Source organism: Puma concolor, chromosome B2 (genome assembly GCF_028749965.1).
Source record: "Puma concolor isolate L17-30 chromosome B2, mPumCon1.1.hap2, whole genome shotgun sequence".
NCBI lineage: Eukaryota > Metazoa > Chordata > Mammalia > Carnivora > Felidae > Puma > Puma concolor.
The window spans coordinates 92,954,074-92,980,175 of record NC_141671.1 but is presented as its reverse complement, the minus strand read 5'-3'; the positions used below and the strand labels follow the sequence as shown (position 1 = coordinate 92,980,175).

General features: G+C 36.0%; 2 protein-coding genes across 7 annotated transcripts in view; one reads left to right on the top strand and one right to left on the bottom strand.

The window, feature by feature from the left end:
• GRIK2 (glutamate ionotropic receptor kainate type subunit 2) overlaps positions 1–26,102 on the bottom strand; it is a 670,394-nt gene that overhangs the window by 612,132 nt on the left and 32,160 nt on the right. The window lies entirely within an intron of this gene.
• PIR (pirin) lies at positions 8,265–24,151 on the top strand. Its single transcript, XM_086705975.1, is given in 4 exon segments — positions 8,265–8,444; positions 17,276–17,328; positions 23,465–23,798; positions 23,800–24,151. Coding segments are annotated over 4 exon segments (699 nt in total). The 3' UTR covers positions 23,932–24,151.

Genomic DNA, 26,102 nt, shown 5'->3' with positions numbered 1-26,102 from the left:
CTGAGCACCTAGAAGCCCTAAGACTTATAAATTTTCAAACAAAAATACTTTTAGAACCTCTCAGTACAAATAATTTAATTTAAAAAGGTACAATTTTTATGGATTAATTATACTTGGCAGAAAATTTATTAGATACCTAAATTTATTCTAAAAATATTAATCAAAACAATTTATCCTAAATCCAAATATAAGTTATAATCAATGTTAATCAGTAACTTAATTCCTAAAATTTGCACACTTTGGCATTGTTGGTATACTAAACATACATAAAAAAACAAAAATTCAACCACCTAAAGAGTTCAAAATACTGAAATGTAAGATATCATATTGACAAAATATTTGTATATATATGGTAAACCTTTTTTGTACAAGCATTAAAATGAAAATTAAGAAATTTTGAATATTTTATGTATAAATTATATATATAATATGTATATATATACACATACATGTTCAGTACATAATTTTAAAATTCTTATTAAGCACATTTTCACCATATTGTTAGGAAATACATTTGTGCATGACCCAGTGCAAATTCATAACACAGGACTAGACAGATATGTCAGCCCATCCACAATCATAACAGAATTAAAACCCCCTCGTCCTGCTCAAGAAAATTAATCTTCCTTCAATATCAGAATATCTGTATTCCAGGCACTCACCAGATTTACCTCTAAACTGATTACTATCCAAGCTTTGTCAAAAGTGCAGCTGTGATAGCTGACATGTCAAAGGGGCAGGTAAGTCACCTTTTAATTAATAATTAGCATTATATTGTCAGATAATTAATATTGCTCTAACAAAAGCCCAACCACATTGCATTTTAATATAAAGTCCTTAAATTATTAAAGGGAAAGATCTAGAAATAACTGAAAGTGTGCCAAATAAAGACATTGTTAAGGCCACTGTCTATTTTGCTGTTACTATTTCTTACGTACACCCTTTACACATACATATATATATAAAGATATACCTTCATTATCAGATTATTACATATACTGATAAGTGTTTCATATTGCCCTGGCTTCCAGGACATCTAGAGCTAAATTAGATTTTGTGTTCATTTCAATTGTCAAGAAATACATTTATAAAAAAAATGAAAAGCAAAGAGTAATATAAAATAAAGGAAAAAAAATTGTTTTGTTCTCTTGCAAATAAGGAACACACTCATTATCAGTTTGTTGGTTAAATAACTATTCTATTTTTGTTATTACATTTATTTGATTATTGGTAAGATTTAAAATATTATAGTAAATCAATGCCTTTTTTATTTCTTATTAAAAAAATTTACATTTCTTGGTACATGAATTTTAATACTTCATGTCCTTTGTCAACCTTTCCATTAATACTTGAAGATTTTTTATAAACTCACAGGAACTCTACATATAATGAATGGTATTTCATATTTCTTTCAAATATTTTCTCTGCTTGCTTTTTCTTTAATAGGCATTAAATATCACATGAACAATTGTTTAATAAGCAAGCTTTCTTTTTCCCACTAAATAGATGATGCAACCTTTCTTATATATTAAATTTTTTTCTAGAACTAAGTTTTGAGTTTCTAGACAATTACATTGACTTAGCAATAAATTACACATTTAGTTACAAGAACTATGTGAGCATGCATGGTTAAGATACTTGTTCCCTTTAGTTCCTACATATTTTAATGCTGATTTCTATTTTTAAAAAGTTATAAGCCAAATTCATATTTAAATATTCTATTAAGACCCAAATACATTTCTTGCTATTATCATTACTATCTCTATCATCAAATTGGTCTTTTTTTTTTTGCCAAGAACCTTACAAAGATTTTTTTTTTTAGTTACTTATAAATTACTCACCATGTGAGAATCTTGGGGTTGTGACTACATTAATGCATGAAACACAAATCATAATCCAGAAAGTTAACAATGAAAACAAACTTAATACTCATAACTCTCTATTTCTATAAACTGATCTACTGTTTCAGTTTTTTTCCTTCTTATATCATGTACCTGAGTAAGAACTGTACATTTAAGAACTGCAAAGGACTTTAAACCATTTACTTAAACTACCATTTTTCTTTTTTTTTTAATTTATTTTTTACATTTATTCATTTTTGATAGAGAGAGACAGAGCAGAAGTGGGAGAGGGGCAGAGAGAGAAGGAGACACAGAGTCCAAAGCAGGCTCCAGGCCCCGAGCTGTCAGCACAAATCCCAATGCGGGGCTCGAACTCAGAAACGGTTGAGAGATCATGACCTGAACCAAAGTCGGGCGCTTAACAGACTGAGCCACCCAGGTGCCCCTATTTTTCTGATGAGGACTTTGAGACGTTGAGGTGGAAGTGGCTGCTGTGGTAGAATAATCTCAGAACCCGACCACTGTTTCTTTAGACTCAGCATTTCCCCTACTCTATTGTATATGAGCCCTTTTAAAATTTAAAGAAAAACAAAACATAATTTCATATATTAAATTTCTAGTGGAATCACTTAAATTAGTAATTCATATATAATTCTTCTAACTACTGATGTACGAATTGTGATTGAAGTCACTAAGATAAAAATCATATCTTTCTCAACAAGTAAGTATGAGTCTCTGTATATCGAAAATGATAGTTAGGGGCCCCTGGGTGGCTCCATTGGTTGAACAACTGACTCTTGATTTCAGGTCAGGTCATGATCTCATGGTTGTGAGATCGAGCTCCACATCAGGCTCCACGCTGGGCAGAGACCCTGATTGGGATTCTCTCCCTCCCTCTGCCTTTTCCCCACTCACTCTCTCTCTTAAAAAAAAAATGATATTTATTTTTACCATAGTAAAAAATATTAATGTACAGCAACTACTCTGGCATAGATAATATATCAATTTTAGGTTTCTTCAAGTAGACCCTGTCAATGTCATATATATAGAATGCAATAACCTATATGTATCATCAAAAAGTCAAGATGAATTAATATATAAGAAGCATGGACATTATGTCCATTAAGTTAAGCATATTACTCATCTACTGTATTGGATATCATAGTTTATATATAAGTGAAATTTATAAAATACATTGTTCCAGACAAAAAGACACACACACACAGACACATATAAACTACAGATTCTTATTTAAAACAGGGTTGCTGGAGGGAGGTGGGCAAAGAAATGGGTTAAATGAGTAATGGATATAAAGGAAGGCACTTCTTATGATGAGCACTGCTTGTTATATGCAAGTGATGAATCACTAAATTCTACTCCTAAAACTAATATGATACTACATGTTAACTAACTAGAATTTAAATAAAAAATTAAAATAAAAAATAAAACAACAGAGATCTGGAAGAATTACATCTTATATACATGGAATACAACTTTAAAAACTTACATAAGATTTCAAAACTTAAATAAGATTAAAAGAAAACTAAAATGTGAGAAAAAGCATTGATGCACTCCTCTTCATTTGTCAGTAGTACAGATTAATTTCCATTCTCATCATTGCTTGCTGGGACAAATCTCTCAACTAAGCTACGTGTTTCCACTATTCCTCCTCTACTATCTATCCTCCATACAATGAAGAGTGATGCTTTTAAAACAAATCAGTTTATATAACTCTACTCAAAAGTCTTTCAATGACTTTCCATCTCCCTTAGAACAGTATCGATACTTTTTCTCAATTCTCTATATGGCCTTGTTCCTGACTATTTCTCCCATCTCTTCTACAAATCTCTCCCTTGCTCAATAAATTTTAGTCACATGGGCTTTCCTACAATTCTTGAAACACGCAAGCTCCTTCCAGGTTCAGAAGCTTTGCACTTGTGTCCTGTGGCAGAAATGCTCTTGCCCCTTCTATTCACACAGATCTCTCCCTCATTCATGCAGGTCTCTCTTCCAATGCCATATCCTCAGAGAGGCCTACACTGACAACCCTATGTAAGAGAGCCTAACCCACAAGCACTGACCCCACCCAGCTTTTTCCTTCCCTTCTTCCTGCTTCATTTTTCTTGACAGATAGAATTTAACCAAATTTCATGTTGCATTTCAATTATTTTATTTCTACATTCACCACTAGAATGTAAACTCCATAAGAACAGGGGATCAGAGCATATCTGACTTGTTTCCTACTGTATTTTCAATAACTAGAATTACACATGGCACAGTGTAGATGCTCACCAAGTATTTACTGAATAAATTGTTAGTACTTTGATTTTTACATGCCTATTTTTCTAAGAAACATAATTAAAAATAATTCATTTCTCTAGTCTGAACCTTATAAAATTATCCTTTTGTATGTCAAAATGGCCAAATATTGGTGATTATACATCATTCAGTCTAACATAAATGAATAATAAAAAACTGTTTGGAGCGCCTGAGTGGCTCAGTTGGTTAAGCGTCTGACTTGATTTTGGCTCAGGTCAATGATCTCACTGTTGGTACATTTGAGTTCCATGTTAGGCTCTGCACTGACAGTGCAGGGTATACTTGAGATTCTCTATCTTCCCCTCTCTGCTCCTCCCCCCAACCTAAATACATACATACATACATACATACATACATACATACATACAGCAAGCAAGGAAGCAAGCAAGGAAGCAAGCGTAACTGGCTAAAAAAAAATTAAGCCTCTTATTTACCTCCATAAATAAGAAAGTTATATATCTAAGACCCTCAAAGGCTTAAGAAGTTTTACCCAGCTTCAATTGTTAGAAAATGAAACTTTAAAACAATAAATAAAATGTGACATTTGAATGATAACCTTTTTACAATGTAGTTTCCACTTGCCATGGCACCTTGATAATCTATGGCTCTAGTTTACCTTTGCTTATTTGGAGCACTCCTGAGGAACCTGAAACATTGGACCATATTTTAACCCAGGTATGCTTTCAGGGCCTCCTAATATTACAAAGAGCTTTCTAGTCTTATAGTCCTAGCCAAAGTCCAAGCTATTGAGTCTTATGTTCGCAGGGTTTTTTGTTTTGTTTTTTTAATTAGCGTGTTGTTGCATGTTTTGGGAAAGAGAGGTATTATGTCTTTTTCCCTTGTCTCGGGATATATCTGAATTCTTGCCAATCTTTCTATGGCTGTCTGTAGAACGCATTTCTTCTCTTCCCCTTTCCATATCTCAAAATGGCTCATAAATCAGAAAACATCGGCTTTCTTAGAATTACATATATATGAGTAAATACATGTTAGAAATACTTCTTTCATGTACAAACTTTGTTCCCAACCATACGATTATGCCATAGGCACTAAGTATTTATGAATAAATTATTTATGGGGTTAGATTAGTTCAAATATATTTACCTGAGAAGAAATCAAATTTATCAATTATAGTTCTCCGTTGGAAATTTGTATAAAGGGGCACACCTTCCTAGGAGAACACATTTATAAATCTTAGAGGCCCTTTTCAAACAATTTCCCTCCATGTCTACAAAATTCTGATTTTCCCTTGGTTTTCTCCTATGGCAATGAGACATCACTGCTTCAGGAAGTAAATCTTATAGAAGAAAATGGGTTGGATCACTTAGATGAGCTGAAGAAGAAAAAAGGTAGAGAAACACTGTGGTATATGCATAAAGTCTTTTCCATTCTCAACATGTTGTAGTCAAAAGCAAAGAGAAAAGGTGATTAAAGTGACTATAGTAATGCAGAGGTGGCATTTCCATAAATTCTCTCACAAAAATACTAAGAAAGTCATGTGTTCAGAATGTTTTTAAAATTGTTTTGAGGGGCACTTGGCTGGCTCAATCAGTACAGCATACAACCCTTGACTGGGGTTGTGGGTTCGAGCTCACCATTAGGGGTAGAGATTACTTTAAAAAACAAATAAATGAGTAAGCAAATAAACAAATTGCTTTGATATTTAATCCAGTCTTACTTCAAGATTCAGAACTTTGAAGGACAATTTTGAAAATATAGGGTTAGTCTGAATAGTTTTCCTCCCAAAGAGATGGTTTTAAAAATGATCTATCAGGGTTGCCTGGGTGGTTCAGGAAGTTGAACATCCAACTCTTGATCTCAGCTCAGGTTACAATCTCACAGTTTGGGGGATAGAACCCCAAGTTGGGCTCAGTGCCGACAGCATAGAGCCTGCTTCGAATTCTCTCTCTCTCTCTCTCTCTCTCTCTCTCTCTCTCTGCCCTCCCTCACTCTCTCTCCCAAAATAAATAAACTTTAAAACAAACATGATCTATTGGGGAGCCTTTGTGGCTCAATGGGTTAAGCATCCAACTCTTGATTTGGGCTTAGGTCATGATCTCGCAGTTTTGGGGACTGAGCCCCACAATGGACCCAGTACTGACAGTACAGAGCTTGCGTGGAATTCTCTCTCTCTCTCAAAAATAAATAAATAAGCTTTTTAAAAAAGGTGATCTATCAATCCGTTTTCCTTTCTCAGGGATTGTTCAGAAATATGTCTTATTACCAAGAGCTTGATTAGCAAATGTGATTAAACTTTTACACAATGACCATCTTATGCAATCAAAAACCATAAAATTAGTGTATAAAAGAAATGTATTCCCAAAGAAGAGGTACCAATGTCATGTTAAATCTGCTTATTTAACACTATATGATTTTATTCTATGTAGTAAGGGTTTTATTCTTTGTTATGGAGTGTAGCAATGAACTGTATAGATAAAAAGGATGAAAAATTCACAAGAATCCTATGAATAATCCATAAACTCACTTAAACCTTTACTATCAGGAACATGCTTCTAAATTAGCAAAATTTATAATTCAATTGCAGTTGGTTCAGCAAACATATATTCTGTCCATCTATATACAGAGCATTGCATTAACTATGACCAGAGACACTAGGACCATGGAATCCTGCAGACAGGATTATCTAAGATAAAGATTCTACTCAGCAAAACCAACAGGAACAAGCTGAGTGCTGACTGGGAAGAGGTCACAAAGAAGAGAATAGTATTTAAGTCTCAACGTCTGGTGAAGGACATCACAGACAGAGATCAAGATGAATGACACAATGGTAAAGCATGAGCTGTGTCCATGGAATGACAATAATGGCCTTATAGATGAGAAATGGTATGTTTATATGTATTACTTCACTAAGTCCTTACAATGTCCAATAAAGTAAATAAGGCAAATATTTCAGTTTAATTTATAAGCAAAGAAGCATATAGAAATGGTTTCTATGTGTGCCATGACAAGAAAAATGTTGCAAGCCCTGAAATCTGGAGAGGTTTATCATAGCTACATTAGTAAATGAATCAACTAGAGATGGAAAAAGTGGCTACGACCAAACTGCCATAAAATTACAAGAATCTGCTGTAGTTAGCACTCATTTGGTTCCACAGCCCACATCAACTAAATTTTCTGGCTCATTACAAAAGAGAAAACAGACAAAAGAGAATAACTAGGGCTAAAGAAGGTTGAAAGGAAATTGGTAGAAGATCAAAGAAACAATGGATTCTAAAGTGGTTACAAGTATGCTTTTGAAATGGCTCTCCCTGGAGTACAAGCTGAACATTAGCAGATGAACCAGAATGAATAAGATGTAGAAGGCATATGAGAAGGACAGAAGGACTCGGGGGAGGAGATAAATAAGAAGTTCGTTATGGGGGTGGAGGGGGGAGCAGAGAATGGGAAACAGGATGGGTAAGATGTAGTGTTCACAGAAAGTATGTTCAGAGTCAGAAATTTTGGAAATGGAATACTTCCAAGTAATGAAAGACACTGTAATCACAATGATAGGTAAATCTCAAACTGGCTGAAACTTAAGACACAAATGATACTAGGTTTCAGGAGGTAGAAACAATGAGAGACACAGTGGTCAAAGGACATCAACATGAGTACTGTCTCCAAATGCAGTGTCAAGAGAAAGCCATTGAGGAAGATCAAACAAAATACTTAAACTGTTAAGGAAGAGGAGATGAAAATAGTGGAGATCAAGAAGTATGCTGAGGGGTGCCTGGATGGCTCAGTGAGTTGAGCGTCTGACTTCAGCTGAGCTTATGATCTCACAGTTTGTGAGTTGGAGCCCCACATCAGGCTCACTGCTGTCAGCCTGTCAGCGCAGAGCTCACTTCAGATCCACTGTCCCCCTATGTCTGCCCACCCCCGCCTTGCGCTCTCCCCCAAATTAAATGAGTATCAAAAAAAAAAAAAAAAAAGAAGAAGAAGAAGAAGTATGCTGAGCCTGCCTCTTGGTTCCAAGATTTTCAGGGAATTGATAGAGAGGCAGTCTACCCTGGAAAGGAATCCCAAGGATGTTGTCACGTTTTGGGTAATATAAGAAAGAGAATGTCTGAGTTCAAGTATGAGGATTAGTTTGTTCAGAACAGAATGATATATGCATGCAGCAAAGTAGAGGCAACTAATAAACAGCAGATAGACGGAAGGACCCCAAGGGCCTATAAGGCAGAACCAGTAAGGTGTAAGAAGACAGGAGGATATGGTAGTACAACAGAGAAGCTTTCATCCAACGGGAAAAATGCTCATAGTTCAGTAACCATACAGGGAGTGGTAAGTAGACTAAAAAGTAGTTAATAAAGAAGGTTTTAGCAACATCAACCATGTGGGTCAAGATGGTACTTTTAATCTAAAAAAAGTACAGATTTTCAATAAGAAAGTAGGATAACAATTCCCAAATTGGCAATTTTTACTTAGTGAGCAAATTGTATGGTTCCATACTGAAATGAAATTAAGGTGAACTTAGCATATACATTGAGAGATTTTGTAAATGTGGACAATTACCACCTTTAAAAGAAAACTGGAATCAAAACTCACCACAGCTAGTACAGTGTTTTCTAATTCAGCACCCTTAATGCATTTTACAAATAGTATTTTAATAATCATATTGTCAAACTGACAAGACTAAGAGATAAAACATTTTGACTACATTGAATCTAATACTTAATATAAACATAAAATACTTCTAAAAATCATTTAAGTAATAACTATATTTAAAAATATAAGAAATCTCCATCTAGACTTTATCTCAGCCTGTAGGAAGGAAAGAAAGTAATTTAAGAATGAATACAATTTCAGACTGAGATACTGCAAACTAGACTTAATACAGTGCGAATGATTTCAGGTAGTAATCATATTTCTAGAGTAATTAATAAAGAAAAAGAGAAAATTATCATCTAGCTTTAGTTTGGACACACATATTAAAAATACCCTACTTTAAGTTTCAGACATAACTTTCATTGGTATGTAATAAGTGATAATTATTTTTAAAGTGATTTTTAAAAACATATTTTCTTTCTCTGTATGACTTATTTCAATTAGCATAACACTCTATGTTTTCACTTCTTAGGTGGATCCTGAGAAACTTAACAGAAGACCATGGGGGAGGGGAAGGGGGGGGAAAAAGTTACAGAGAGGGAAGGAGGCAAACCATAAGAGAATCTTAAAAACTGAGAATAAACTGAGGGTTGATGGGGGGGGATGGGCGGGTAGGAGGCAGGGGAAAGTGGGTGATGGGCATTGAGGAGGGCACCTGTTGGGATGAGCACTGGGTGTTGTATGCAAACCAATTTGAAAATAAATTTCATATTAAAAAAATGAAATAAAATAAAAATAAAATAAAATAAAATAAAATAAAATAAAATAAAATAAAAACGTATTTTCTTGCATCCAAAATTTGCTTGCCCAGTTTAGCTTTATTGTTGTCTCAGAAAATAAGGCTGAACAAAATTGAAATCCCTGATTAAAAACTCAGAAACATATATCCACTCATTTGTCTTGAGGAATAATCACAATATAGCCACATAATTTATTTTGATATTTAAGGCATTCTGCTTTCTCCATCAATCACTAGATATATTTAGTGCTTTTCTATATGACAGTACTGTTGGCCCCTGAACCATGTGGGTCCACTTATACAAGAATTTTTTTTCAAAATATATGTACAGTATTATGCTTGTATTTTCTCTTCTTTATAGATTTTCTTAACATTTCTTAACGTTCTTATTTACAGAAATCTGGGAAAAGTCCAGAAAGGGGATGAAAACTACCATCCTCAGGCCAAATCTGTCCACTTCCTGCCTTTATAAATAAAACTTTATTGAAACTCAGCTGTGCCTATCCATTTATGTATTGGCTAGCTTCATGGTACAAAGGTAGGGTTGAGTACTTACTACAGAAACCATATGTCTTACAAAATTGAAAATATTTACTATCTGGCCCTGTACAGAAAAAGTTTGCCAACCCCAAGTTTGGGTTCAAAGGGATTCTCCATTAATTTGTCTTTCTATCACTGTTTGTATCTTATACTTCCTTCTAAACCCACCATCAACATATAGAAAACAGGTTTCTGCTGTGTCAAGAAATCTGCAGTACATGAGGCAGCTATTAAGCGTCAGGACACATCCGACCAGAACTCCATGCTATCCTTTCCTGCCAGCTAGCCAACTTTGGAATCTCAGTCAACGTTTCTTTCCTCTTTAAAATTATCACCCACTCTTATCTCTTGAAATTATCCCTCTCCCAAGAATTAAAATCAAAACAAAAACAAAAAAACTGCTCTGCTCATCCTTTTCTTGCATCTTCCAAGTGTACAAACCCTTTCACTACAAGAAGTTGCCCAAGCCCCTTTCTTGTACTCTGTGGCTCCAGCAACAAAATGAGGCAATAAAAATACCTTATTTCACAAAGATTTTCCCAGACTTTAAAGCCAATCAAGGTACTTACTGGTGATCCATTGTCACAAGCAGGTAAATCACCTTCTGAAGAGGTTAACACCAGGTTCTTGGTAGCATAGGCGTCCAATCTAAGTGACCAGACCAAACCAAACAAACAAAACCTGTTCTTTCACTGGAAGAACATTTTCAGATCTTCTAAAAAAAAAGAAAACTGTGACCATTTATTTATTTTTCCTAATCTCTGGTATGGAAATAATAACTGATTCACCAGCATTTTAGGAAGTACAGGCTGTCTGGCATGGGCAATGCCCTCAAAAGCAAGAATCCTGTGGTCACAAGAGAGAGAAACTAGACTACATAGAACGTATCCCACAGAAAGTGAGGAGGAGTGATATGTGTGGGGATACTGGCTTTTAGAAAGGAGTGAGTTTGGAGAGAATGTAAAGGTTATTAAAGCCCGCATGATGAAAAGATAGCTACAAGTCCTAAAATCGAGCACTCTCCTCTTTGTGAATCGTGAGTAAAACTGAAGTAAATATATGTATTATATGTACATAAACAAAAGCAAACAAAATATAGCATTTCTTGTGGAATTTGGCAAACAGGAGGAGTCGTTAGGTCTGAGTCTTACGAGGCCTGAGTCCTGAAGGTGCTTGCAGATTAAGAGCAGGAGACAGACAACAGGAGGAAGTAATACACTGTCAAACCAGAAAAGGGGTTTGAGCTACTCTCAGCCCTTAAATGGAAATATGAATAAATGTGTCCATACACCCCAGGACAGAGAGGGGCCCTCAGTTGTGATATGGTCATAAATTTTAATTTTTTTAACTGAAAAGAACTAGGAAATATAGTTGTTGGATAGTCTGTAAGGTTTCAGGTTCTATTACACAGGAAGAAAGATGTACAGCTTTCAGTTTCTCAGTCCAGTTACTTCCAACTGGGCATAATAATCTTCCTGAAATGATTTTCCTTCAAAGTTGACCAGTCTTAGAATTGGCTGATTAACCAGACCGGCAGTGCAAAGCATTTGTCCTAGGGTTCTTGTGGCTCCAAATCATTGGGTTAAAAAAATAGAGATTCAAGTACCTCAGCAGGATTATCTTAATTACTGATTAAGTGAATGCACTGAGCCAAATTACAACTTTGTTCATTTCTACATAAAATCTAGTATTTCCCCCTAGTTTTTGTTGACATCAATTGACCCTTGTTAAATAAGATTTGGTCCATGCTGTGTCTTATACCTATTTCTGTTGAATTGTCCTCTAATTTTACCTTGATTGTTTCCTAGTGTTTTATTATTTTAATAGAATCTTTTTCAAGAACTTTGCCATGAAAAGGTTATTTTTATTTGATATTCCATCACTTTTTCTGCAATTACATATGGGTGATCTCATATATATTTCTTGAAAATTATTTTTTCCACTGGCATCCGCTAACATTTGTTCATTCCATAACATTTTCATAATCTCATTGAGATGGTCATCTGACAATAGAAATGTTACTGACCTAATTTCAGTTTTTAATCCCAGATTCTCACTAATTGTCATGAACAAGAGTCCCTCAGGAAGAAAAGTCTTCTTTTTACAAGGCTCCAAGGCAGAAAGTTGTTTTTCTTTACAAACCATATTGAAGTTCAAGAAACTAGGGGCACCTGGGGGCTCACTCAGTTAAGAGTCTGACTTCGGCCCAGGTCATGATCTTGTGGTTCATGAGTTCAAGCCCTGCGTCAGGTTCTGGGCAGTTGTGCTGACAGCTCAGAGCTTGGAGCCTGCTTCGAATTCTGTGTCTCCCTCCCTCTCTCTCTCTCTCTGCCCCTGCCCTGCTCTCTCTCTCTCTCTCTCTGTCTTTCTCAAATAAATAAACATTTTTTAAAAATTTAAAAAAGGAAAGAAACGAAATATACCAATGTAACCCAAAATTCTAAACCAAATGTTTACCTTAACATAACCTTACAATAGATAATTACCTATAATACCTATATCTCAGAGGCATTTTCTTATTGCTGTTATTTCCATTTTTAAATTAATGTTCAATATACATATTCATACATATATTACTGAATTTAACCAAGGACGTGGACAAAAAAAGGAAAGTTTATTGGAGTCACTAGAGTATAATGGAAAACCTCATATCTTTGGTAATCAGAAAATCCTGGGGTCAAATGTCCATTTGTGTGAATTTGGGCAACTTAATTTTAAAATTCAGTGTCTTCATCTAAAAGATGAGATTTGTTTTAATTTTTTATAGGGTTTTACGGGGATTAAATGCGATAATATATGTGTAATGGAGCCTATGAAGCATTAAGTAGCTACCAAAATTATGCCCTCCTTCTAATGCTAAAAGTCCCAACATGTTTTCTCTGCATACAGTTGTTATTTTGATCCATGAGCATCCAGTGAAACCATCACTGCTTTCTAGAATAACATTAACTGGGCAAGTGACTGGTGGCCAAACTATAGGCAAATATGAATAAGCTTATCTTTGAGATGAATTCCATAGAACAGTGAACAATAGGAATAATCCACATAAACATATATGGACCCATGTGACCTACTTTCAGGAAGTAAGAATGCTCAGAGCACCCAACAAAATGGTAACTGAGCTCCAGCTAAATGCTAGGACCAGCTGAGCAATTGTTTATGATATATATGAACCTATTTCACATCCCAGGGTTAGAAATTCTGAGATAAAATTAGGGCTCAAAGTAAAAGAAACTAAGATGGCCTAAAATATGCCAAGTCTCATTAGGTCTATACATTCATTAACAACTTCAATAGTCATTGCTATTATTGTCATAAAAATCAAAAGAGGTTACAAAAGAACATATTGTCTTGTAAACATGGATGTGTCCTCTGTAGACAATCAAACTTATTCCCAGGGATTCAATTGCCATCTACATGGCACCTACATGGTGATGATTCTTAAAGTCCCCTTATTTGTGACTTTGTTTTAAAGCATACTGTTCTCTATCACTGTACTGAGAAAAACACTAATCACATTTGACATGTCACTTTTAAATGTTACTTTATATATATTTACTGGAAAGTAATGATGTCATACACTTATTAATTACAAATATGGACTCACTGGAAGAATGTGCCAGGGGAACAACAACAACAAAAAATGTGGAGCACATGTTTGTTGATGGTGATCTCACATCAATATGCGGCTACATTATTTTGGTCTTTCCAGAGGACTCTGTATTAGAAAGATCTATGTTCCATTCAGGAGTTCCTCACAAACATTTATTTATAAGTGCAATAATGGAGCTATTCACAGGATGCATTATCCTTTGTGATTTTAAATCTCTCAAATAAAACTCATCTAAAGAATTAAAGCAATTAAATTAATGGCCAGTGTCACTTCAGAACAAATTGTTCTGGTCAATTATGTCATTCTGTGAAAAATTAAAACATTTCGGCTGGCTAAGATCAAAACAACAACAAATGAATTCCTTCCCTGAACTAACCAAATCCTAATCAACCTCTAAAGTTCATTTCATGTCCCCCTTCTTCCATGATATCTCCCTAATCACTTACTTCAATCCAGGAGGACCACTAACTTAGAATTACAATAAGCCTCAGGGCATGTATAACAAATTTGGCATTTAATCAAAGAACAGCCAGCTAAACCTTCATCTGAAGCATAAATGGAGACACAGAAAGACTGTGATCAAACCAAGGTTTTATAGCTGTTTGGTGATAAAATCAGGACTACCGGAGTTTTGGGGATTTCATGCCAAGTTTTGTTTCCACTACATTCTATGTTCTCTGCCCACTACTTGATCTCTTGTTTCCTTTGATGTATGTTTTTGCCTCTCACAATGAAAACATAAGATCTTTGAGGGAAGAAGGGTCAAGGGTAGAGGTGAGCTGGGAAGGAGCTCAGGGGTAAGTTTCGGGCATCTTGTTAGCTTCTTTACCTGTATCATTTATTGTATTCATTTCAGTCCTGTAAATATCTCTCCATATTTAACAGATGAGGATCTGAGTTTCAGAGAAATTTTGTTAGTTGCCCAAGGCTACTCAGATGGGAAGTTGGACAGTTTGGCACTTCAGGAAAATGATTAGTATTGTACTGTATGTACTGTAAGGATATCACTGTGCTCCTCTTTCCCCTACTCTCTCAGATGTTAAGAATGTACCCCCATTTATTTAAAACACCCTCTTGTTCCTAAGAAAGCTTCTATAAAATTGCAACTTGTTAAAGGCATAATAGCAAATAACAGGAAAGTGGAGTAGGAAATTTTTAATCACAATATTTACCACATAGCAACAAAAAATATAAAAAGGGTCTCTGAAATAAATAGAACTAGAGCAATCCTTTCTGTCCTAATTGGCACTGTTTTTGGCAGTTGTGAAGTACATTAGATGCTCATTTCATTATGCTTCTATTATGTAGCTAGACCATTATCAATAAAAGTAAAAAAAAAAAAAATATTTGCTAAGATTTCCATTAAGTAAAAAGGTTTCATGAAGGAATGCAAAGGGACATTTTGCTAATGCTTTTCCCTTTGTAGAACTGAAAAGTGAAGATTTTTCTGAGTATGGAAATAAGCCAGAAATGTGGTCTGTTGATTCCTTTCTAGCATCAAGTGACAGGAGTTTATGTCTCTCCTTCGGTCCTTGGTAAGTTTGAGGGATTTCTTTGCCAACTATTGGCTGCAATAAGGATATTGTGAGTTTTTTGTTTTTTTGTTTGTTTGTTTGCTTGCTTGTTTGTTTACAAATGCAATATATATGTCTATGTAGGTAGTTAAATCTGAAAGTATTTGAACAATAACATGCAATATATTACACAATTTTAAACTAGATCAAAATCTCTATGTTAAAACCATGATTTGGTACATTTCTAATCTTAATTTAGAAGAAATTCACAATATAATTTTAAATAATTTAGGACTTTTTAAATTTACATTATGTCATTATTGATTTTACCAAAAACAAAAAGAGCTCCTAATGATAAACAAACAAAAAACTGTAAGATCTTAAGAGTCGTGACTGAATTCTAGGAAAATATTACACATGATGAAACAAGAAGAACTGAAAAATTTGCAGAAAATACCAATTCCCCAAATTACATACTCTTTATCCAGACTAGTACTGTTCCCACATAAAAATCTTGCTCCAGTAAGAGCAGGGGTAACATAAATCATAGGATCTAAATATGGAAGAAACCTAATTATTCACCACACCCCCACTCTATTCAAGCTTTGTCACAGAACATTTTCTCACAAGGCAAATGCTAAATGTCTCAGTACATAGCCTTGCAGCTGAAAAAAAAAAAAAAAAAAAAACAATGTCACTAAGAGTTCAGTACAAAAAAAAAAAAACTGTCATCATCTCAATCAAGCTTTCTGTTTTGTAGAATATTCTGAGATAGTCAAAAAACACCAGAAGACTAAAGTATACATGAACCTACAAAAAGACAGTTTGAATAAAAAAACAACTCATTGTCTGCTTTACTCATAAAACTCATAACAACTAGCAAAATGGGGCTATATAAATACTTAAATATATACAGCAATACATCAACTTGTTCAAAAGTTTTACTCCTGAAGAATTCTGGGTAGGATTTATTAGCCAAATTTATCTTAAATGCACTAAGCAATGTTGAATTTTAAATCTTAAGTTGAATTTTAAAAACGATAAATAGGGCCTAACTTAAAAAAATTATGTACACATAATAATATATCCACATGAAACAAAAGAAGGGAAGAATGAAGACAGACAAATAAATAAGGAGGTTACTGCAATCATCCTTGTAGAAAAATGAGTACCTAGCTATGAACATAAAGATAACCCAGATCCAGATGAACTGAGAATGAGGAGTCTCCAAGTCTTAGAAAATGTTTAGCCATGAGAGTAAGGAAACCGTCAAAGACAAACCCAAGATTCTGAGTTCAAGTAATGGTATTAGTAGAACAAAAGCACAAATTCTGGGAAGAAGAAAAGGAGAGCTGTTTGGGCACACAATTCTTGAGGTATCAAAGGAAATTTCGATGGCATGAAAAGAGGACATAACTACACAGAGATTTAGAAATCACGGGTAAAGGAAATTGCTTGAGCCACTGGTACAGAGGTGATGGCAGAGGGAGAGTGTAGAAAGAGAGGCCTGGAGGTGTTACCAGAAAACTAGGGGGAAATGGTTATATAAAGAGGAAACTGGAGATGTGACTCATTTAGGGAAGGGGAAGCTAAGCTATAGTTACATCCTGCTTTAAAATGTCTGAAACCCTCATCTGTTGGGAAAAAAAAAAAAAAATCACTTGTCTTCATAATGCAATAGTTCATTGAGGAATTGTCTAATTCTTGGCACAGTTCAAACAGGGTAGACAGAGATTAAGTCCTCAGGTAATGATCTCTGCTCTGAAGAGTAGAAGGTGCCCACATCAGACCAAGGTTAGAGTTATCCTACAGCTCACAACAGCTATTGGGAAATGAAGTGCAAGATATCGTTACTGCTGCTGAGTCACACTGTATTAAAAAAGAAGAACAGAAAAGTATACTCATGGTACTGGATGGAAGCACTCAAAAATCTTATCTAGAAACTGTTATATAGTGAAAAAAAATAATGCCAATGAAAAAGGAAAAAAAAAAACAGTTTAACTCTAGGAGCTGGACTATATAATCTATTATTTTCTTGGAAAATGCAGGCTTAGTTTGAACAACCTAAATCTCTATGGACACAATTTTCTTTTCTGCTCAGACTCCTCCTCAGGAGCAAAACCAAATTTGCCAAGTACCTGAAGTCCTCACAGGGTAGCGACAAGGAAATACAAAAAAATATTCTGTATTTCTTACAGCTTTGTTTTCCCTTTGGGGATCATGGTGACCAGTTGGGGAGAGAAGAGCCCATGTGTAGTGGTGTCTTTTTTTTTTTTTTTCAATATATGAAATTTATTGTCAAATTGGTTTCCATACAACACCCAGTGCTCATCCCAAAAGGTGCCCTCCTCGAAACCCATCACCCACCCTCCCCTCCCTCCCACCCTGTAGTGGTGTCTTGAGTAACATGTCTGACAGATCCTCAGGAACAAAGGGCAGCCCTCCATGAGGGATCAGGTATGTGACATATTAGATAACCACTGAAACATTAGGAAAACCTTCTTTACTTATAGGAAGCTTTATCTTGTTCCAGAAAGTGGTAGGAAAAGTGAACATTTTAAATTTCCTTGTCCAGAAGGTGATATTCCAACCATTAAATTAAACTCAATAGACCTATAAAATTTCACCCGAGATTCACAACCTCTCAGGAGGAAAAATATATAAATGATTCTCCTTTTCTTGCTTTTTCCAATAAAAAAAAAATTCAAATTAGTGAAAAAAAAGTCTACATGTCAGCTCTTTCTGTTCACTGAATCAGACACCTACAAGGTGCTTTGAAGTTTGAACTAGATGTCTGCTGATATTCAAAATCCCTTCTGTCTCTGAGAGTCTACTCTTTTGAGTATGCCTGAGAAGAGGGAAACTTTCTGGGAATCCGTTTCTAGGGAGGTGACCAGGGCCATGTCTCCCCTTAGGCTTGATGATAGAAATTTTCCCTCACAATGATCCCAGGACATGTGTTCCTGGACTCCAGTAGGAGCTCCTGCTGCAAGCCTCTAGAATTCTACTGCCAGTGGTCTCACCTTACCCACAGGAATAATTAGCAAGCATGGAAGCCCACTTTGCACTGTTTGCCTATCAATGTCTTCAAAAAAGAACCATGGCCAGATGTTATTGTATATTAAGGATGATCTATAAAGCACATATATACACCTGTATCAGTGGGCTACAGCAAAATTTTAGGGCCATCGTGTGACTGTGATGAGCCATGCACTGTTTATTCTAGCACAGTAAAGAGGGACTTCGAATCCCCAGTCACTATTTTAAGATCTATTCCTGGTTTGGAAGACTAATAAAGTGTTCCTTAAGCTACTCTTGGGAGTAATTTGCATATGCAACTGGTAATCATTAATTGGGTGACTGCAAATGTAAGCAACAGGGGATAAATAAATGCAGGCCTTTCTCTTTTAGTCACACTGCTCACCTTTAGGTTCAGAGTAGAAAAGAAGTTCTTATCCCTATGGACCACCTGTTCTGCTGTAGAATTCCAAATATAAAACAGCAGCGTACATAACATGGAGTTAAAACGATAAAAAAAATAAATATATAATTACTTGAGGTAGGTACCCTTGCAACGAAGAAAAAAATTGAGGCTAAGTTTAGGCACATAAGATAAAACGGGAAGAAGAAACAAAAAGTATGAATCTCTATTCTCAGATATGGTAAACATTTATTACACTCTTACCACATGCAAAACACTGGGCTAAGCCCACTTTTTAAAATATGGGCTTTAAGTATTTTTTTGAATACTTTTTTTAAGTATTCAAGCAAGCAAGCAAGCAAGCAAGTAAGTAAGTAAGCAAGCAAGCAAGCAAGCTATACGCCCAATGTGGGGCTTGAACTCATGGCCTGGAGATCAAGAGTTGCATGCTCCACTGACTGAGCCAGCCAGGCACCCCTAAGCTCATTTTTATATGTTATCTCTTTTAATCGACATAACCATCCCACAAAGTAGTTACTAATATTATTCTCACTTTATACATGAGGAAACTGAGGCTTAAAGAGGTGAAACAATTTGCTCAGGGTCACACAGCTAGAAAAGTAGTGAGCCAGGCCAGTCGTTTTTTAAGTCTTTTCAAATGTTGAGGACGTTACTTCATGCAGCCCTGCCACATAAACTGAAAAGAAACAGAGGCAACTTGTACTTCTCAAGTATTTTCTAGATTCCAAGCACTTTACTGGACACTTCACATACCTTTTCTATGTGATCTACATAACAACGCCCAGAGTAGCTATTATTACCTCCAATTTACAGAAAAGATCACTTGAGATTCTGCCAGTCCCAAAGTACTCCATAGCTTCTGTCTTAGGTCACCTTGTCTTGCTGTGAAAGGCTGACAGCTCTCACCTCAGTGTCTGTGCTGCAAACACTCAACCTCAGAGTCCCCTTAAGCCTGACCACCTTGTGTCCTCCAGACTTCTCTCTCTCTTTCTCCACCTCCTTAAAGTCATGGTCTGGAACAGGGGGAGGGGTTATTCTTCTGTTTCACATCGTCCCCCACCTCTGGCTCTATAAAGCCATAATACTGGAGAAGGTTCTCCCTTCCACACTCTGTTATCTTTTGTTGATTTGCCAAAAGAGAAGAAAAGACATTTAGAAGGTCTCTTCTCAGGAAAACAGCCCAATTTGTAAGATTATTATTGTGCTCTCGAATCCTACTCTTGAGTGACAGAAACTGAATACTGTCATGCATGGTCCTTTCTTAACAAATTCTAATCATCATCCTCTCCTATCACCCCAGGCAGATGGATGCCTTCATAGGCTAGGATGAGTTTGTTCCAAAAAAGCAAAAGAGAAGTGCACAATTATTTCTAATTATCACCCTCAATAAACAGGCATCAGTCTCCTTCACTAGACTACTAGAACATGGACCTGAACCTTATTCATCTTTGTATTCCCACCACAACATTAGGTGTTCAATAAATGTTTACAAGTTAGATTGCTACTGAGTGTTATCTGGGTAGGAAATGTCACTTCATCAAATGCTTAAAACTGATTCCACAATACAAATTAGTTTATTAGAATAATTACCCCACAAAAGGTCCAAGGAATTAGAACACTAGAATATAAATTCCAGGAGAATAAGGACCTTGTCTTCTTAATAAGCACCTAGGACAGAGCCAGAGATACAGCAGGATCCCAGTAAATATTAGTTGAATAAATGACTCATGAAGCAACACTTCCTAGGGGAAGCAGAAGAGAAAAATCTAAAATACGATAAAATATTGGAACAAGGACCTGATACGATTATGGGTGGAGAGCCCTAGAAAAAAACCTTGAGGAAATGAGAAGAAATACGAGGGCTTGGAATGTCTAAGGAAGAGCACAACAGGATCTAGTGAGAAGTACAATTACATAGTCACAAGTTCTTAACTGTGCATAAAAGTATTAATTTCTTTAACAGTTGTCCAAAATGGATTATTAGCTTTTCATATATGGAAAGCAGAAAAGAATGCAGATTCTTGCTTTCCAATAAGGAATCATATTTTATTGGGAAGATTGCACAGGGAACATTTACATGATTCCTGCTCTCAATTGTCCACATCTGAGAAAAACTTGTGTGTGACTATACTAAACAGTGGGGTCATGTGCAGGAAGCCTCTTGTCCCTTAACCAAATTCCGTGTTGGAATTATTTCTCTATACAAAAAATACTAAATCAATAGTTGCAAGGTATTCAGAGAAGCTCAGGTAACAAAATGATAACATGTATCCTCATTTTTCAAAGGGCCAAACTGATGTTAGAGATCAATTCTGCTCTGGTAAATAATAGCAAAAGATAAATTTGTTTAGGTCACACTTTCTCCTCCACACGTACAAGATAGCACACATACAGGGTTAAAACCCTCCCTTTCATGTGGAAATCTATTTGCCTTCTCCCTTCTTATAGGCCTGAGACCTTCTTATGGCTCCTGACCAAGAACTTTTCCAGGTTGCCACTGAGAAGAAAGATGTTAATTATCTACTTAGCACTTTCTTTTTAGCTTCTCAGTAGTAACTGCTCTTCATTTCTCTGCCAAGATAATTCTTGGTCTATTATCAGAGCTCTGAGTTCCTTATGCCATCATTCTGACTCACAGCTGTGAATTCCCCTGCTCAAAACATAAGGGAAGAAGGACAATGCATACATAGTCAGCATGGGGACTGTATCTCTCTTTCGTTACATATTAACGAAACATTTAGAAATGACAAGGTTATAATTTCTCCTGGCCCTATGTGAATTCTTTCATATGCAATATTGTCCTCTTAACATGCTACTGACAATATCAAGGTTCTTGTGGTGCTTGAATTAGGTATAACAGATAAATAACTACTTTTTAAGAATTTTGCCTCGAAAGTACCTGTTCACCTGAGTTACTCCCACTAGATTCTGTTGGAAAGACCAATATCACCAAGACTTTTACTGTTCCTAAAAAAACTTATAATGAAATGGCAACACATATACACAGAATAGTATTTTAGACTCAGGCTGAGATGCAAATATAAATATGTTTAATTTTTGGTGAATAAGAAGTCATTTGATTTTTCACAAGGCTTTATCTCAAAATTCCAGTGTAACAAATTCCACTAAGAAACCTAAGAATTTGAGAGGAGATATCATAATAAACTGAATTAGAATGACAATATGACACAGTAGAAGAGCACAGGGCTGGGAGTTGGAAGACCTGGGTGGGAGCCTAATCCCTACCCCCACCTGCAGACTAAAGCTGGTGAGTGAGTATCCTGACACATTCCTATGGGAGGGAATGAGGGTATTGAATGTAATGATTTTTAGATTACTCTCTGCTTTTAAACTGTATGGTTTTATAGATTCTCATTACATTTGTTTAAAAAAGCAAACAAACACAAGGATTTTCATTCATGTCTGATTTTTTATAAAAGCAGAAGTTTTCAAACTGCTTAATAATGTTAACAATTTCCTTACATAACTACAAGAAGCCCTTTTGATTTCAATATAGTTTTGCTTGTATCTTATCAAAGTCACCCTGGGCCTTTTAAAAATCAAATAAGAAATAATATAAAGTGATAGTCTCATCCTGCCCACATTTTTTTTTAAATTTTTTTTTTAACATTTATTTTATTTTTGGGACAGAGAGAGACAGAGCATGAACAGGGGAGGGGCAGAGAGAGAGGGAGACACAGAATCGGAAGCAGGCTCCAGGCTCTGAGCCATCAGCCCAGAGCCCGACGCGGGGCTCGAACTCACGAACCGTGAGATCGTGACCTGAGCTGAAGTCAGACGCCTAACCAACTGAGCCACCCAGGCGCCCCTCCTGCCCACATTTTTAAAAATTATTTCCCAAATGTTAATTTTTTAAGGACAAAAGCTTTAATATTTTATTTTGTGTTGACAACTGACAAAATGCATTTTCATTTTTGTTCTTCTCCTTTAATGCTGTAAAAATAGCTACCACTGGTGAAATGCATTTCCCTTACTTCAACATGGAGGGCAACATGAAAAAAAATGTATGTTAACAAATCAAAGCTGTACTAAAGAGTTCTCAGGGGATAACTGGCCAACAGAGTTGACAACCAGGCAATCACCAGGCTCAAGAGAACTCTAGATTTTTTTGTTTTACTTTTAATGTCAGTGATTAATATTCAGAAATTATCATTTTGAGTTGGTTTGGTTCACAAGAAAGAAAAATCAGTGACATTTTTGCTTATAAATAAGAAAATGTGGACTGAGTATTACTTCCAACAGAAGTATTGATTCCTAATGAGCTAATTTTTTTTAATGTTTATTTATTTTTGAGGGGAAGGGAGAGAATGAATGGGAAAGGGGCAGAAAGAGAGAGAGACAGAGAATCTGAAGCAGGCTCTGTGCTGTCAGTGCAAAGCCCAATGCAGGGCTTGAACCAATGAACCAAGAGATCATGACCTGAGCCAAAGTCAGACGCTCAATCACATGAGCCACACAGGCACCCCACACCTCTTCAATGAGCGAATTAAAGAAAAACCTCACAGTAGGATGTTTTGAGATATAGATGGTTCCATAACTACCTTCTTAGTAGATAACTCTGAGGGTTAAAAATTAGAAAAGATTTAAAACTATTCTTAAATAAAGGCTACATTTTGTCCATGTGATGCATTGGATTATCCCAGAAATTTTACAACAGTTTAGAGACCACCAGTATCTTTCAGCTGTGAATCGTTGGCATTCATTGGATAAATGAATAATGAATAATTGAATAACAGACAACTTGACTGACTGACAAGCTAAAGGCAGAGTAACCAACTAACAAACTGATCAATTAAAGAAATAATTTAATTTTATAAAATATTTCAGATTTTTACTTCCTAAACCCATTAAGGATGGTGTGACAGCTGCTGTCATTTCTGGCAAAGTCCTGGGAATAAAGTAAAAGATTTATACTTGTACACCAACCGTGTATTTGGACTTCAAATTGGACTATGGAGAAAAGCATTCTCAGCCTATTCCTAAAGGGTAGATAAGCTTCATTTATACCATATCTGGAAATCTGTATTTTGGGCCTTATGATCCACAACAAAAAATAGAACTTCATCACACAGCCATGCTGAGGGAAGGTGCCAGTGGCCCAGTAGAGAACAAGGATCCTGAGAGACGCCACTTCATCCTAATTGCTGGGGAGCCAGTGAAGAGAAACTGTTGTCCAACATGGTCCATTTGTGATGAACACCACTGAAGAGATCTCTCAGGCCATTCTTGATTTCAGAAATGCAAAACATGGGTTTGAAAGAACCAAAACATGGAAATCAAAGATTGGAAACTAGTGAAAAGCACAAGAGCCGATCTCAGCGCTTTCTAGAATTTTGCCAGTTGTGGCATACATCCATTCAGCACATTTAGTTTCCAAAGCTTACTCAGCCAGTGCTTCTAAAGAATTCCACACTAAAGTGAGAACATAGTTTTTATAGCAATGCAGATGAGGTAGTTCCTGGTACATGCAAATAAACCTAATTGTTGCTTCTTTAAAAAAAAAAAAAAAAAAAAAAAAAAGTTTGCACATACAAAATACTACCAGAATTCAAACCTGGTAATTTGTAATCAGTATGCAAAAGCACTAGTGAGCACAAGTATATTCCTTGGCAGGAAAAAAAAAATATATTGAGCAGTGTTGGTTCAAAGTTATTCACTCAGCAAATACTGACTGATGAGAGCACCAGGATATGGATGCAGAGATGAAAAGCTCACAGTCTCTGCCTTCAAGCAGGTTTTCTAGCTACTTAATCATACGTAATTATATGTGTTCAATGTACAAAATAACCACAAAAGAGGCAGACAAATGTGTAACTTCCCAAATAGAGTTATTTAGAAATGCTACGGGATTTCAGAAAGGTAGAGCAATAAGAATGAAGGTGGCGTTTCATGTAGGTCTTTTCTGAGCTCAATGAACAAGAGGAGGGCAGTCAAGGGGTAGGCACCTGGCCTGGGCTGACATCCAGCTCACATGCCTCACTTTGCCCTTAACAGTTGTTAACAGACTGACATACTTCCATACCTGGCGGTAACCAACCTCTGCTTCCATTTTCCCCAGAGCCCTCCTGCCATCCCAGCTGCAGGAGACACTCTCACAGGACCTCCTTCAATTGAGCAACCAGAATTTTAATTCATGGCATAGCAAGGCTCCCTAAAACCCTGTTCCAGTTTTTAGTGTTTTTGCTTTATGAAAGTTTAAATATAATATATATCTATCTTATACTAGGCCTCTTCAGAAAAATAAAACAGCTTGTAGTTTGGATTATCTAGCATGAAGGGGACCACACGGAAAGGTTCTTGAAATCTGATTATTTTAAAGGATTTTAAATACCGGATTAAGTAGTTTTGATTTCATCTGGAAAGCAGTATAATGGGGGTTGGAGGGTGAGAGGAAAGAGGGAGGTAATCGGTAAAACTGTGCTTTAGAAAAATTGATCTGGAAGTAGTACACAGAATAGATTACACAGGCATCAAATATAACAGAGGCTACACTCTAGACACTCTGTAGTCCTCACTACAACCTTGTGTAGTAAGTACCATTATATCATTTGTTTTACAGATCAGAGACAAGGAAAGGCATTAAGAATCTTGCCCAAACTCATACAGTTACTACAGAGCAGAGCTGGGATATTACCCCTGTCCATCTAGTTCCAGAGCCCATCTCCTTAAGCAGAGTACTACACTATCTCTCAACAGACAAAGCAAAAGATAGTGAAGATGTGAATTAGGAAAGATTACAGTTGACCTTCAAATGATATAGGGGGTACAGTGCTGACCCTCACACAGTCAAAAATCTATGTATATCTTTTGACTCCCTCAAAACTTTACTAATAGCCTACTGTTGACCAGAAGCCTTACTGATAACATAGTCAATTAACACATATTTTGTATGTTATATGCATAATATACTGTATTCTTACAGTAAAGCAAGCTAGAGAAAAGAAAATGTTATTAAGAAAATCATGGGGCACCTGGGTGGCTCAGTGGGTTAAGCATCCGACTTCGGCTTAGGTCATGATAATCACAGTTTGTGAGTTTAGAGCCCGTGTCGGGCTCTGTGCTGACAGTTCAGAGCCTGGAGCCTGCTTCGGATTCTGTGTCTCCCTCTCTCTCTGCCCCTCCCCTGGTCATGTTCTGTCTCTGTCCCAAAAATAAATAAATAAATAAAAACATTTAAAAAAGAAAATCATGAGGGGGGCACCTGGGTGGCTCAGTCGGTTAAGTGTCTCACTTCAGCTCAGGTCATGATCTCACAGTTTGTGAGTTTGAGCCCCGTGTTGGGCTCTGTGCCGACAGCTCAGAGCCTGGAGCCTGCTTCAGAATCTGTGTCTCCCTCTCTCTCTGCCCACTTGTGCTCTGTCTCTGTCACTCAAAAAATAAATACACGTAAAGAAAATTTTTTTAAAGAAAATCATGAAGAAAAGAAATTACATTTACAGCACTGCACTTTATTTAATTTTTAAAA